The following is a 15,835-nucleotide window of genomic DNA, read 5'->3' as shown; positions in this document are numbered from 1 at the left end:
CATATGGCGCCTTTAAGTGTTTAAACATTGTAATGGAAAAAAGCAGCCAAATTGCTCTGTGTTCTAAGGGTTAAGGCGCATAACACTATATATATATAATGCAAACTCCATGTGTCTTCAATTCAATTTATTGAGACATTTGGAGGTAATTCAAAGACCTAAGGAGCAGAAATTAAATAAGAAAATAAACGTATATAATGCTAAATACAAAATATTGTTTAGCTGTAAGATAACTACAGTGTGTGTTCGCCTATCAAACGTTCCTTTACAATGTATAATATGTCAAAAATGGCTGAATTAACACGTGCTTTTAAGGCTGTAATGTGTGAAAATGTGTGTTCTTTCTTCCAAAGTCATCCCATCTTTTATCATAATCAGTCTGCAGTATAGGAAACAATTTAGTGTAATTATGTCACAAGGTCTTAATGTAGGACACACAGTCCTCTGTCCTTGTCCATAAATCCTCATTGTTTTATCTCCTCACACCTCTTTGACATTTGTATTTTCTATTTTTTTGTTGTTAAATGGCTGCGTGTGCTTTGCGTCATTTCCTCGTGAGGGAAGATTTTGTTTTTGTGGAAGTGGCGATTGTCGTCTCGTCAGAGGAATCGCCATCATCAGAGATCATATATACGTGTGTGTGTGTGCGTGACATTATGACTGAAGCCTCGCGGGAGGAAATCATCTGGACGCGGCGCCAAAGCGTCACGTGTCGCCGCGGACGACGACATTCCTCGCGAGTTCAACAAGCTCTCGGCGTCGTTTGAGAGAAATCGTTTCCTTTCCATAAAGAATAATGCAGGACTTTAAATGGTCGCGCTCATGTTTATCTTTTATTCAGCATTTAATTCACTGTCAGAAACCACAGATAGTGTTTAAATGTGTTTAAAAGATTACGGCGGATCATTATATTTCCTGTGTGGAGGATTAAAAGTCCGCTCCAATCACATTTCTTTGCGCAGATTCTCCGAGTGGCCTTATCTCCTGTTGACATATTACTTTTATCTATTTCCCTCTCGGGCCCTGCTCTTAGGACAAATGATGGCTCCTAATCTGACTCGTGTGTGCAGAGCTTTTCCTCTTCCTTTTCCTCTACTTTCTGGCAATGAGAGAGCGCTCGGACCCCAGAGAGCACAGTCCAACTCTATTTAACCCTGTCACGTTGGCTCACAGAGACTCAGTCTGTGCTGACACTTGTCTCTGCACATTCATTATCGTCCTCCTCTTCTCTTCTACGACCGTGACCATGAACGCGATCCGTCTCTGCATCATCTCGTCGCTGCTGTCAATGACTTCAGTCGTCTTCGGTCAAGACGTGGACACAAACGACATCAGAGGTGAGTTTCATCTCATTGTAGTTTATAGTAGTTTAGATCACAGTACATGTGAAAACTGAATTTTCTGTGTTTTCCAGTTTTTCCAGCAGCGAACCAAAGCGTCGCCGGAGTCTTCCAGGTCACCTCCTTGAACGACCTCGGCCACCCTCTGTACGCCTTCAACGCCTCCGAGGCCCGGACGCTGTGTTTGACCCTTGGTGCGAACATGGCCACGAAAGCGCAAGTGCAGGAAGCGCTGAGTCGGGGTTTGGAGACGTGCAGGTACGAGACCTGAGGAAGAATCGGCTCAGTTGGAGTTCATTCCAACAGTCTGTCATGGTGTATTTGTTTGATTCTGCTCAGGTTCGGATGGATCGATGAACATTTAGCCGTCATTCCCCGAGTCAAGGCTCTTTCTAACTGTGGCCAGAATCAGACGGGACTGGTGAGCTGGAGAGCGAGAGTGACGACGAAGTTTGACGTCTTCTGCTTCAATGAGACGGGTAAGATGGTTTTCACCTCTCTCACATCTTATTTATGTTATTTTTATTTCAGTCCTGGCTTTTTTTTGTGTGCAAAGCAATAATTCGGATTAAAGATGCTTGCTTTAGATCAACCCTCAGGCTTCACTGTGTGATGTTAATTCTCGATCTTGTCCATCATTTTTGACTGTGTTCGTGCATTTGGCACAATTTACTTTGACAAATTTTGAAATTATAATTATAATTTGTCTAATAGATCAACAGAAGACAACTTTACCAGACTCTTGAGTCATTAGAGGACGAAAATGTCCACTTCCACTACAGATTTTTAAATTAATAAATTCAGCCATTTTTATTTTAGATTGAATTCCATATTGCACGTTTGGAATGTTGTCATTAATTGAACCCCTGTGTCTCCAATTCAATTTATTTAGAAATTTGGAGGCAATTCAAAGGCTCTGTGTTCTAAAGGTTAAGGCATATTTTTATTTAATTTCCAGATTGCACGTTTTCGATTATTTTCTATTTAACATTTGTTAAAGGTGCCATATGTAAGAATGTGGCCAAAAACGGTTACTACATTCGAATTCAAAACACAGAGGTCTTTTAGGTTTCGTTTTCTGGCGTAACTGGCAACCCGTGGTTGCTCGGCAGCTGAGACTCTACTGACTGCAATGATTGGTAGGTGGCGCCACATGACGCCAAAACATGATTTCAAAACATAAACATGATTTGCAGTCTGCAAAATATATATATTTTTAATGCAAATATTTTGTCTGTACTGTTGTTGTTGGTGAGTTCAGTTTGTTATATGAACATTATTCCTGAGTCTCTGTGACATATTAGGAGGATTTTATGATTTATTACATAATGCACCTTTAAGTAGAAAATAATGTGTTTTTTTAACAGTGACATCAAATAATCAAACGGGCATTTAAAGGGTTAAAATCCTGTTTGGTAGTTTTGAGCAGGGCTGAAGTTTCATGCAGAAAAAAGCATGACAAAGATATTCATCTCTAATGTTTTTATTGCAGCTGTTTGGAATAATTAATGATTTTAGGGGTTAAAGCATCTGTCAAACGACTCAATCTAATTTCAGCTGCATTTTTAAACTTATTGCAAGTACCTTTTGATGGAAAAAAATATGGTATGAATATGTATTAATGACCATTGATGTAAATCTTAACCATTCTGACCTTCACGTCCACACACAGACGCAGCGACACAATTGAAGGATACGACGACTCGCAGCCCAGTGAGCGGCAGAGATTACACAGAAAAATCAGCCTCCACCCATACAGCAGCAACAAGACACTCCCCATCATCTTCCTCCCTTCAGCCTCCTTCTTCCTCCTCCTCCTCCTCCTCCTCCTCATCATCTACTGAACCCACAGACACCGAGGCAGAAGCAGCTCGTCACACCGGCAGCACAAAAAACTCCTCTGGAGGTACAAGAACTTCACTCGCGACGTTATTCATGCTGCTGTTTTTAATGTTCTTTGGCTGTTTTTATAATGTTTAATTGTTGTGTTGTTGCAGGAAAGGCCGTGCTCATCACCTCCACCTGTGCCCTTCTCCTCACGACCGTCATCATCGTCGTCTATTTCAAGTCGTGAGTGGTTTTCCCTGCAAAATTACACTGAAATTTCAGCACGTCTTAAAACTCCAGCTACTTCATATAAATAAAATGATTATTATTATTGAACCGCGTCTTCTCCGTTCAAAGGAAAAGGACGAACGCTGGAGACTTTGACGTGGAGAAGCAGCAGGAGTCCATCGAGGCGGAGGATTGGACGAGCGAGAAAAGTGTAAATAAGAACCAGGAAGACGACGACGACGACGACGACAAGACGACGGATGTGATGTCAGACAGAGAGAGCGATGACGCGGAATGACTGTAAAGTGCTTTTATTTATGCATACACTGTTTATTGCACTGTTTTTTTAACTCGCGTTTTGTCATTTTATGTTGTTTAACCACTGGGTGGCGATGTTTGCTGTACAATAATATTAAAGAATGAAGATGTCTAAAAGAAACTTCTTACACGTACATTTTTAAAGAGCTTTGGTTTATGTTGTAATGTTTATTCTTTGGTTATATAAGAGACAGACACAGAGGACGTCTTATCACAGTTGTGTCTGAAGTGACATGTTTGCAAAGCTCTGGACAAGTGCGATGTATACAGAACCATAAAGACTTCAAAATGTATTTTACGTCCCTCCATAACAAAAACGGGCAGTAAAGGTCACTTGTGTATATACCTGTATATATTAGTGGGTTTGTGTGGTGAAAGTGTGACTCTAGTGCACATGAGCAACACTTAAACCACAGCTTCAACCCTTTAAAGGTGCAGTATGTAACATCCAGGAGGGTCTATTTGCGCGTATATAATCACGTTTATAAGTTGCTCGACTTTTGTACCCTCAGAATAAGGCTTTTAGGCCGTGCTTCATGGAGACCGCCACGTTTCTACAGCAGCCGTAACAGACAAAGGGTGAATTCCAATTCCTTGCTTTACCCTCAATCTCAAAAATGTTCTCCCTCTAGTGCAAATGTTGTCCCGATTCTCAGAAAAATTAAGTCAAGGGCCAAGTTTTAAGGGCTGTATCGCCCTCAATATTGAGATTTTCCCCGAGACCACCCTTGGGAGCAAGGGCTACCCAGAATGCATTGCGTGTTTTCACATAACAAAGATGGCGCCGAAAGCAGCGAAACGAGTGCGATACAAATGAAGTATTTTCTTTGTTAATAGAGATATAAAAATGATGAAAACCATTGTATTATCTTAGTTTAGGCCCATATTATGGATTACTGACGTTATTGTTGCGTAACATTTATTTTTATTATCATCTTATAACTAACTGACAACCTAATAACTTGACTGACAAACGGATTGTAATAAATAATCCTGACGTAAATGTGTTCTTCTTCTTCTTCTTCTTTTTTGGAGTTGACAGACTGGACGCAGCTTCTTTCGCGTTATTCTGCCCCCTACAGTCTGAAGACGTATCTGCATTTGAGGGGTGTCCAATTTCTAAGTGACAAAATAACCCTCAACACTTGGTTTTGAGGACCAGTTAAGATTAAGGGTTGAGCTTGAGGGTTAAGATAGGAATTGGAATGACGGTTAACTGGCTTGTTAACCAGTGTGTCCAGCAGGGGGCGCTGACTGACCCTGCTCTAAGAAGCATCAAAATGACTGCAGAGAGCATCCGAGTTTTAAACTTGGCAGCAAAATGAACCTTTTAACCTCAACAGTCCATGTGAGAGGGAAACATCAGAATGTTCCAGTGCAGAAGAGAGTTTTTATATCTGGTAAACAAAAGCCACCGTGGTTCCCTGACATGCTTGGGATAAAGAGAAGGAAATGAGTCCTGCTTTTGTTGCAATGTGCATTCGCAACCATTAGATGTCACTATAATTCTGACACTTAACAACACCGCCCCTCGTCTTCATATCATCTAACTTTTCACCGTCTAAACATTTCAATTTCCGCTCTTTAATAATAATCATTTACTCGATGGCACTTTTTCCAAATAAAGATAAACTGTGATAACGTCGAGTGCCGCATGCTTCGCCTCCGTCTGCAGATAAAGAGAGAGAGGACGGTTTTAGTCGTTCTGCGAGTCGAGGAGTTCAGATTTCACCGCGTCGACGATGAAGCTCAGCTCGTTGCACAGCGTCTCGTGTCTGTAGGCCATTCTGATCTGAGCCACGTTGGTGCGACGGATGTCGTTCCCTTCAGGTCCGTCTTTCAGATAGTTCACACCCAGGAAATGCTTCTTCTCCTGGAAATGAGCAACACATCAAAGTCAGTGTTGATAGCTATCTAAGCTAGCTAGATAGGATTTTTAGCTCACTTTTAACTCACTTTAACCCAAAATTGCAAATATGCTTAACAAACAGCTATCTAGCTAGCTTGACGTTTAGCTAAATTTAACCTATATTTTACCTAATAAATAGAAAGATAGATATATAGATGATCTTACTTTTAACTCACTTTAACCCTAATTACACATTGCTAGCTAGACGTTTAGCTAACTTTAACCTATGTTTTAGCTAATAGATAGATAGATAGATAGATAGATAGATAGATAGATAGATAGATAGATAGATAGATAGATAGATAGATAGATAGATTTTTAGCTCACTTTTAACTCACTTTCACCCAAATTGCAAATATGCTAAACAAACAGTAATCTAGACATTTAGCTAACTTTAACCTATGATTTAGCTGATAGATAGATAGATAGATAGATAGATAGATAGATAGATAGATAGATAGATAGATAGATAGATAGATAGATAGATAGATAGATAGATAGATAGATAGATAGATAGATAGATAGATAGATAGGCTCACTTTTAACTCACTTTGACCCAAATTGCAAATATGCTAAACAAACAGTTATCTAGACGTTTAGCTAACTTTAACCTATGTTTTAGATAGATAGATAGTTTATCTCACTTTTAACTCATTTTAAACCAAATTGCATTTATGCTAAACAAATGGCTATCTAGCTAGCTAGACATTTAGCTAACTTTAACCTATGTTTTAGATAGATAGATAGATAGATAGATAGATAGATAGATAGATAGATAGATAGATAGATAGATAGATAGATAGATAGATAGATAGATAGATAGATAGATAGATAGATAGATAACTTATAAGCTTACTAGCTAGATAGATAAGTTGATAGATAGCTTGTAAGCCAACTAGATAGATAGATAACTTATAAGATAACTAGCTAGATAGATAAGTTGATAGATAGCTTGTAAGCCAACTAGACAGACAGACAGACAGACAGACAGACAGACAGACAGACAGACAGACAGACAGACAGACAGATAGATAGATAGATAGATAGATAGATAGATAGATAGATAGATAGGCTCACTCTTAACTCACTTTGACCCAAATTTCAAAATATGCTAAACAAACAAACAGTTATCTAGACGTTTAGCTAACTTTAACCTATGTTTTAGATAGATAGATAGATAGATAGATAGATAGATAGATAGATAGATAGATAGATAGATAGATAGATAGTTTATCTCACTTTTAACTCACTTTAAACCAAATTGCATTTATGCTAAACAAACGGCTATCTAGCTAGCTAGACGTTTAGCTAACTTTAACCTATGTTTTAGCTAACAGACAGACATACAGATAGATGTGGATTAAATAGATGTGATTGTACCCTGTGAGAAAGTCCACTCTGCAGAACACTGTTTCTGGCTATTTCACAGACGTCACAGGTGCTGAGCTTCCATAGCTGAGCTGCGATGGCATATTCCTCCATCAGTGGCTCCTGAACTCAGGACAAACACACAATCAACACACAATCAACACACAACGATACTGAACAGCAGTGTGTCAATTATCTTGTATATCTGTTTGTTTGTTTGTTTGTACCTTGGTGTAGTGGAACTGCATGGGATCGTCTGTGGACAGAGACACACACAGGCCTTTGTGCAGGAACTCCCTCAGAGGGTTTTTGGAGTATTCCAGGAAGAGACTGTTGTTGCTCAGTGGAGACATGGCGATGGGCACCTGGGCCAGATAATACAGGTACTGCAGCACCGGACTCTGAGGGAACACAAGCAATTATGGTGACTGTTGACAAGGAGGTTGTTGTTGTTTGTCCCCTCGTTGTTGTCTCTCAGCAGATCCAAAAACGCAAAGAAAGGAATTTGACGTCTTCTGCAGATGTCGGTGATGACCCGAGGAACTGAACGATTGTCTAAAGGTGAATATGAATGTGTTCTTTGCTGCTTTTACTTCATCATAATCCTCAACGCAACCATTTTTATGGCTGTAGAATTGTCAAAAAAATTTCAATGAGTGCGTTTTTACGCCATGCCGCGGAAGTCCTGAGGGCTAGCGCTATCTGTTTTCAGCTAGTTTTTGAATTTTCTAGATATCACAAAAGGTCTAGGAGTTACAGTAGTGAGGAGCATTCCAACAGAGGGGTTAACTGTTTGCTTTCGCATCATTTGTAATTGATAACAATTTAATATCCTGATGCTTTGCCTTAATTTATTTTTTTTGTATGGTATATTGAATGACTTCTGTGTACTAACTCGTAATTCACCTTATCTTGCCAGGAAAGTCATAAATATTGTCATTATGAAAATGTTAAATAAGTTTGAATTACAGAGATGATATGACGTGTTGTTTCTGATATCTGAGACTTCCTTGTCCTGTGTCCAGCAGGGGGCAGAGTCCTGCACTGGGTCAAGTAGCGAGTACCTGACCACGCCAACGCCACGCCACAGGTTGGTTTCCCACTACAAAAACGGTACCTACTCAACAGCTCCGCTGCATGAAACTAAGGCGAATTTGTTTTACACGCGACACAAGTGAGTGATTTGTAAAGCATTTGTTTTCACTGTAACTGAATCATTAGAATCAGCGAATTAAACGTACGTATTCAGTACTTCCTCCATCAGCAGTGCTGTCGCTCAAAACACCAGACTCTTCTGTTAAATATTGAGATTGTAGACATTTCCCTGGTAATTCTTGGAGAATAACCCACGTTTTTAGGATTGTTAAAGCCTTTTTAACTGATCTAAAGTTTGGCATTGTTCGGCTTCGGGTACCAGGTACCATCGCTAGTGGAAACACAACATGACCGTGCAGTGAAAACACGCCATTTGTTATTATTTATGTTAATTTTATTGCATTTAGTGTTTTTTATTGTCGCGGTTAATAAAAATTTGTATTGTAAATGTGCGAGTGAAAACAGTCATATACAGTTACAGGTCAGGTCGCTGGGCTTTTATTAGCAGGTGTGGGTGTATGTGGTATCGCATTAGACATAATGACAGTTAACAGGTACGGGCGGATGTGGGTTTTACAAAAAATGTACGACCCGTGCTGCAGGACTCTCCTGCTCCTCCAGAGGGCGTCTGAATTTTAAACTTTAATTACACCATGTCAGCAAATCTAAAAAAAGTACCTTCTTCAAGTTCAGTCCATGTGAGATGTTGTCAGCGGCGAGGAAGGCGGAGACCAAATGAGTGATGGAGCCGGCTTCTCCGCAGTGCGGACGGAACTGGAAGGTGCTCAGTCCCAGCTCTCTGAGGAGGGAAAGACCAAAATAAACCGGGTCAATCGATACACGAGCTATTCTTAGCAGAGTGAATCTCACATATCGACCACGTGTCTCATTTATAGACGGTGTGTATCGTATTATAATGCACTTCAGCCGTGAGTTTTACTCCTGAGAGCTGGAGCCACTGGATCATTATAGAGGGTTTTGTCTTTCATGAGATGGAGAAAAAAACGGTCTAAAGTTCTTACTTCCTGAGGTTGTTGAGGACCATGATGTTTGCGTACATGTGGAATATGTAGTAGCTGTACGGAGGGTTTTCGTCCGAAGTCCACTGCTCCGGCTTCGGGCTTTTGAAAGAGAACATGTGGTCGCTGTGTTTGGACTCGTCGTCGACGCTGTCGAACCCCGACACCTGAAACGCAAACGGAGAACCAAAGAAATCGGGCAAATTATCTCTTGAAACTCTATTAAACGATGAGCCTCATAAACACGATCTCCATCTCACATATTTGAGGAAAATATGAAGGTCTTTGTGCTTCTGTGGGTTCACAGTGGCCTCAAACAGTGGTAGGAATATGTTCTCCAGCATTTTGGCAAAATTAGGCACCAGCTTCTTCGCCTTGAAAATGTCACTGGAAAACAAACAATTTGACCAATTTCAAGATATATTTTTTAAATGGAAAGCTTGACTATTACGCGACGAGTAGGCTGTGGCACTCACTAGATTCTGGGCACCTGGATCATCCACCTCATGTTGGGAGAGTGCACTTTGTGATGGATGAACCACTTGGACAGACCGTCCCACTCCTCTAAGCCTCGGCCGTAGATGGACAGCCGCGGCTCGGCGTGTTGATACTTACTCTCCTCCAGGTCGTGAGACACTTCCTGTTTAAGACGAGTATGGGAGAACATTCTCTTTACCGTCTCCGTGCGTCCGTTCTCTAAAGCTAAAATGTAAACATTACGACGATACGACGATACGATACCTTCACGAGGCGAGCGAAATACTGTCCGTCGATGAAGTTGTCGGTTTTCAGGAAGATTTCCCGAAGTTCACTGGCTCCCACCGGGTTATACTTTGAGTTGAACTTATCAAATCGGTGGAAAGTTTGTCTTCCCTGTGAATGAATTAGATAATTACAAAGACAGAACTTCGTCTTGTAAAAACCACACAGTGTTCGTCGTCTTCTTCTCTTACCGCGTGGACGTCTAACGAGTCCACGGTGAGGTCGTACGGATCTTTATTGAGGCTGTGAAAAACCTGCTTGAGCGTCAGCTTCTGTCCAGCTTTGTCCAGAACCACGCGGTCGGCGTCCGTCTTGTACGTCTCCTTGATGAAGGTCAGCAGGTGTTTCTGAGACATGCAGGCAGCGGCGTGGATGTGCGTGTCCACCTGAGAAGGACATGGAACAGCTTTATGATGGTGTTGAGTCTACTGGAGATAGCCTTTTTACTCGTCTTTCTCTTTGTATTGTACAAACTTTGAAATACTATTCATTTTCCATCTCATCCATCCATTTTTACCACTTTATCCTCGACATGAGGTTGTGTCAGTCTTAGCTGACATATAGTGCTTTTTATATTATTTATTTAACCTTTATTTAACCAGGAAGCCCCTTGACATCCAAATCTCTTGGGCTACGTTCAGATTACCAGCCATGTTGCTCAAATCCGATTCATGAGATATCAGATTTGACAGTTCACATTCATGACTGCAAGTTTTCTGCATCAACCATAAGATTTCTGTGTCCACACAACTCATTGCCTTTTTTGAGAGAGACCTATCGCAAGGTTACAAAATTAATTAAAAAGAACATACTTAAGATTTAAAGGTGCATTATGTAATAAATCTAAAGCAACTGGTCATAAAATCCTCCTAATATGTCACAGAGACTCAGGAATAATGTTCATATAACAAACTGAACTCACCAACAACAACAGTACAGACAAAATATTTGCATTACAAAAAATATTTTGCAGACTGCAAATCATGTTTATGTCTTGAAATCATGTTTTGCCGTCATGTGGCGCCACCTACCGCCGTCTACCAATCATTGCGGTCGGTAGAGTCTCAGCTGCCGAGCAACCACGGGTTGCCAGTTACGTCAGAAAACGAAACCTAAAAGACCTGTGTTTTGAATTTGAATGTAGTAACTGTTTTTGGCCACATTCTTACATATAGCGCCTTTAAATAAGGGCAACAAATACATGCTACAACATCCATCTTAGCAATAGCGATCACACGTTTACACCAATGTTTGTAACTCAAAGTCATTCAGCTTTACTGTGTTCTGCAGATTAACACACACACGTAGATCGACTTACCTTCCTAACGTTGTAGAAATCCCTGTGAGCCACACTCTTCAGTTCCTTAAGCTCAGCCGTTTCATTCAGCATCTCATGCAGGTGGAACTTTGAACTCAGGAAATTAAGTCTCCTGTGACAGTAGGTCTTCCTGAAAATAAGAGTTACAATAACAAGCTTTGCTCTTACAGGTGCAGCTTAAACACTACACACACACACACACACACACACACACACACACACACACACAGAAGCAACCAGTTTTGCAACAGGAGCTGTGTTTCTCAAACAGCACAGCTGTTATTTCGTCAACTCACGTGGGTCCGTCTGCGATCATCTCCAGCACGTGGCGGAGGTCTATGGCAAAGGTCTCCAAGTCCGGATAAGGAAGGTCGTGAGGCTCGTTGCGTCTCAGAGCCTCGTCGCTGTCGTACACGTGCACGATTCCGTCCTTCATCTTCAGGAGGTAGTCCCTGTTCTCGGGGATCTTTTCCGCGCTGTAGGGATCGTCGCCGTTGAGTGGACATGGGCACATATCTGCAGGACACACGGCATCGTTTCCTGTCAGTCGTTTTTTTTTTAACCGCTTCCGTTCGCTTCTGTGCATCCAAAGCTCTACGAACCTGGTAGAACCTCGTCCTCCTCGCTCCACGTGGTGCTCTCGGCGCTGCAGAGGAACTGCGCTGTAGTTCTGCAGAATCTGTGATACGCCAGCTTTGAGTATTTCTCGCGTATGCGCAGGGCCTTGTACAGACTCTTGGCAGCCTGTTCGTAGTCCTCCACTGTGATCTGAAACACCACAAATACACTTAAAAACATCAAATCAGACCCAAGTGTTGTCATCAGACGACACAAATGACTCATTATATCACAGAAACTTTCACTGTTTCCAGTCGATTTCAACAATCACACATCAAAAATTTTAACCTTGTTCATCTTAGATCATATTATAATGAAATATTAAATGCATTATATCTGTTTATTCTCCCATAGGAACTGAATGAAAGCAGATGAAAGGCAGAAACATGACTGAATGTAATGACATCGAGTGCTAAATAGAACCATACAAGGTTCTTTGGCTTGTCCTTAGAACCTGGAACCCTTTTGGAGGGTTCCACCAAGAACCCTTTTAAATCCCTTCATTCGGGAAAAAGGGTTTTAAAGGGTTCTCTGCATCAAAATGGTTCTTACTGGAACCATTAGTGTTACCAAGAACCCTTGAAAAACCCTTTCTTCAGGAAAGAAGCAAATGGTTCCCAGGTAGAACCTCAGCCCTAGTAGAAGGACCCTTTTAGAACACTTATTTCTAAGAGTGTAGAACAATTCAGATTAAACTAGAAAAGCACTCTGAGAGCGCAGACCCCACAGATCCCCACAAAAACTAGAGATATCGTCTACGGATCACGGCCAAAATGTAATGTTCCTGGTCCCATTGTGGACATTTCCTAAAAATTTCGTCCAAATCCGTCCGTGACTTTTCGGGGGTTATGTTGCTAACAGACAGACAAACAAACAAAACTCCGGCGAAAGCATATACCCCCTGGTGGAGGTCAATGAACAAACAGGAACTACTCTCCTCACAGCAGTAACTGCAGTCACTACGACAAAGACCAAAAGTCTGACTCACTCCAGCGCAGTAATCACCACTGATGGTCACCCTCTGGTACTCGGGACAGTTTTCCTGCACCGATGAACAGGTGGAGCTGGGCGACAGGAACGGCGTGAGCGACGGCGTCGTCACGGGGCACTGCAGGGACATCGACCGGGAGCGAATTATCATCAAGCTCTTCCTCCTGAAAGACGAGGAAAATCGTTTTTAACGAGCAGAAATCATAAATAGCTAAAACGTGCAGTGAAAGGTGAGGAACAAGGCAGTAATCCAACATTACGGAGGTAAAACAACCAAGAAACCTTTAAAAATGTTGATTAAAATTCCAGTGTGTACGAATTTACTGGCAGAAATTGCGTATATTATCCATTTGTGTGGTTTTCGTAGCCGTAGCATAAGCCTTTGATGTGACTTTAGTCAATGGACTTGTTTTATAGAGGCAACGTCCTTTATGGTATGTGGAGGACATTGTAGTTTCCACAGAAAGTACATAAAAAGTGGTACTCCCAATTTAGGTTTATTATTGTCTATTTTTCTCTAGATGGGGACATCATTTACAAAATTGACATCAGGTTCTATTGAAGAAGACATGGAACTTGTGATTGAGACCATTAGCTCCTCATGAAATGATTCACTGACATTATAACATGGTATCTGTGGGGTCTTAAAAAGTCTTAAATCCAATCATTTAAGGCCTTAAAATGTCTTAAATTCTCCTAAAATCTCATAAAAGGTCTTAAATACAATTTTGAAAGGTCTTAAAAGTCGTTCATTTTATTTAAAAAATGCATAAACTTCAGTCTCGCTTTGAAATGTTTCTATTTTTGAGGATGCGATAACAGAACTACAACACGGAACTAAAGTAGTCCACCTGTGCTGCCCGGTGAGAATTTATAGAGCACCACTAGCTAATGTGCTGTGCGCGCGCCGCGGTGTGTTTCAGGTTAGCATAGCGGCGGAGAAAACTTAATGAAAACTCGCAGCTAGGCCGAATTGCAAGATCAACGATTTGTGGCACCAATTTTCCAGTACGGATTTGAAATGGGTCTTAAATTGTATTCATTATGGTCTTTAAAAAAGTCTTAAAAAGTCTGAAATTTGACTCGTTGAAACCTGCAGAGACTGAGAATTAGGCTCATTTTCCTATAGACCTCCATTGAAGGGGCCCCCTGCTTCCTCGGCCTCACTTTTCAAACTGTTAGGGTCTATGGTAGTTCCCTGAGCTGCTTGGTAAAGGGAGGGTTGAGTGGAATCTACAGTCTCACCATTAGATGTCACCAGTTCTCACACACTGGAACATGACGGTTATCTGATTGGCCTTAGACTCATGTCTGATGTTCTCCGGTGATTGCAGGACTTACCTCTTTGCCGTCTCCTCCGACTGCTGCTCCGCCAGCTCTTTCAGCAGCTCGTGCTCCATCGCTTGCTTGAGTCCGATGGGACAGTCCTCGGCGACGGTGAACATGGTGAAGGCATTCGTGTCCTCTTCCTTTAACGCGCTCGCGTAGACCTTCTCGGCGAGCAGCTGCGTCTCCTCCTCGGCTTCGCTCAGCGTCACCTTGGGGAATTGGCGAGGCATATCTGCAAAAAAAAAGAGTTTAGAAGTCCGGAGTGAAACGACGGGCGACTCGAAGGACACAGAGACAAAGACTGCCTCCCTCATCACAATTTTACTGTGCTGTGACTCCTTTGTGCTGTTTTGTCAACACACCGTTGAGGCCGAGTAAGGGTTTGAGTGCAGAACTCAAGAGTTAATGGCAGCACCTGGAGAGCTTTGTGGTAATGTCGGATCAAGGGACATTAAATTGCTGCAGGAGAACTTTTAAAACACTTTGCATGAACATAAATAATTTCTTTTACACCAACCACACGTGGAAAAACAAAGAATTGTCTTTCTGGCACCGTAAATAAATCAGCACATACCCTTTGAGCATTTTCATGGATTTTACGGGACCGTATCCATGTTCCCCGGGTCCCATGTTCCCCGCTTTGTATGTGACCGGGGAACATAGGACCCTTTCGCTAACCCTAACCCTACCCTTTTTCAAAAAAAGGGTCCCATGTTCCCGTCACATACAAAGTGGGGAACATAGGACCTTTTTTGGGAAAAACAGGGAACATTGGACCCTTTTTTTTAAAAAAAGGTCCGATGCTCCCCGATCGGGGAACATAGGATCCGGGGAACATAGATACGACCCCGATTTTACTCTCCTACATGACCATCGCATGTCAGTGAATATTGCAATATTATATGCAAGCAATCACTCTAGTTCTCTCTTGATTTTCTCCTCTCCCAGTCGTCCTTCACAACCTTTTTTTTGCAGGATTTTATCATCTTTGTGTCCCTTCAGATTCATGCAAACATTAACACAAGCCATTTCCTACAGAACCCAAATAAACAGATCCTCAAAGCATGAGAATGGATAAGAAAATCCTTCTGTTCTCAAGATAAAGTTCCACATCTTTGCACTAAAGGTATCACGTCTTGTAATTCCTTAACTGCAGCCTTTTTGTTAACCTGAGCCTCTCAGAACTATCTCCATTGCACCGCAAGCCTTTCAAAATCCATACTTCTATACGTCTACCCTCCCCAAAGGTGCATATCCTTTCACCGTAGAAACAGAAACACATCAAGGAAGCACTTAAAGCCTGTGGTTACCCAAACTAGGCCTCGATCAAAACCTCCAAAAAGAAGAAGAAAGGAAACAGAACAGAACAACATTGTTATTTCCATACATTGCTGGAGTTTCTGATGTGGATTTCTAACAAACACCACATCCTGAGGCACTTTAAACTCACGGCAGAAAGACAGAAACAAAGCAAAGTGGTTTTTGTGATAAAAGTCAATGAGGATCGTCCTCAAAGACTGACTGTGCTTTGCTGCCCTCCACAGGAAAAGAACAGTGTTGCTCTGTTCACAGAATGACTCTCTAGACAAGTATCCAGCCTACAGAGGCTAAATACCTGGAGTTTCCCATTGGTGAGTCAGAAGTGAAGAAGCCTCTTGACTGAGAGGAGAAACGTCTTCTACCAACTCAAGCAAGCCCAGTGTCCTATATCTGC

At 41.6% G+C, this 15,835-nt stretch overlaps 2 protein-coding genes across 2 annotated transcripts; one reads left to right on the top strand and one right to left on the bottom strand.

The window, feature by feature from the left end:
- Window positions 1–1,246: 1,246 nt before the first annotated feature.
- On the top strand, window positions 1,247–3,814 carry lyve1a (lymphatic vessel endothelial hyaluronic receptor 1a; the record flags this gene model as incomplete). The annotated part of the gene is made up of 6 exons (XM_083891604.1): window positions 1,247–1,337; window positions 1,415–1,598; window positions 1,680–1,819; window positions 3,013–3,246; window positions 3,338–3,410; window positions 3,525–3,814. 6 exons carry the CDS (start codon window positions 1,247–1,249, stop codon window positions 3,691–3,693), a joined length of 891 nt encoding a protein of 296 aa, XP_083747730.1. The 3' UTR covers window positions 3,694–3,814.
- A 1,595-nt stretch (window positions 3,815–5,409) lies between these two features.
- On the bottom strand, window positions 5,410–14,351 carry ampd3a (adenosine monophosphate deaminase 3a; the record flags this gene model as incomplete). Its single annotated transcript, XM_083890875.1, has 14 exons — window positions 5,410–5,586; window positions 7,003–7,113; window positions 7,218–7,391; window positions 8,764–8,884; window positions 9,108–9,271; window positions 9,365–9,491; window positions 9,581–9,744; window positions 9,846–9,977; window positions 10,058–10,252; window positions 11,185–11,314; window positions 11,481–11,700; window positions 11,787–11,952; window positions 12,791–12,956; window positions 14,134–14,351. The coding sequence occupies 14 exons, from the start codon at window positions 14,349–14,351 to the stop codon at window positions 5,410–5,412; spliced, it is 2,265 nt and encodes a 754-aa protein (XP_083747001.1).
- Between the last annotated feature and the right edge of the window lie 1,484 nt (window positions 14,352–15,835).

The sequence above is a fragment of the Microchirus variegatus genome (genome assembly GCF_963457635.1).
Source record: "Microchirus variegatus genome assembly, chromosome: 6".
Classification (NCBI taxonomy): Eukaryota; Metazoa; Chordata; class Actinopteri; order Pleuronectiformes; family Soleidae; genus Microchirus; species Microchirus variegatus.
The sequence above is the reverse complement of the archived record's forward strand: the minus strand, read 5'-3'. Positions and strand labels throughout refer to the sequence as shown.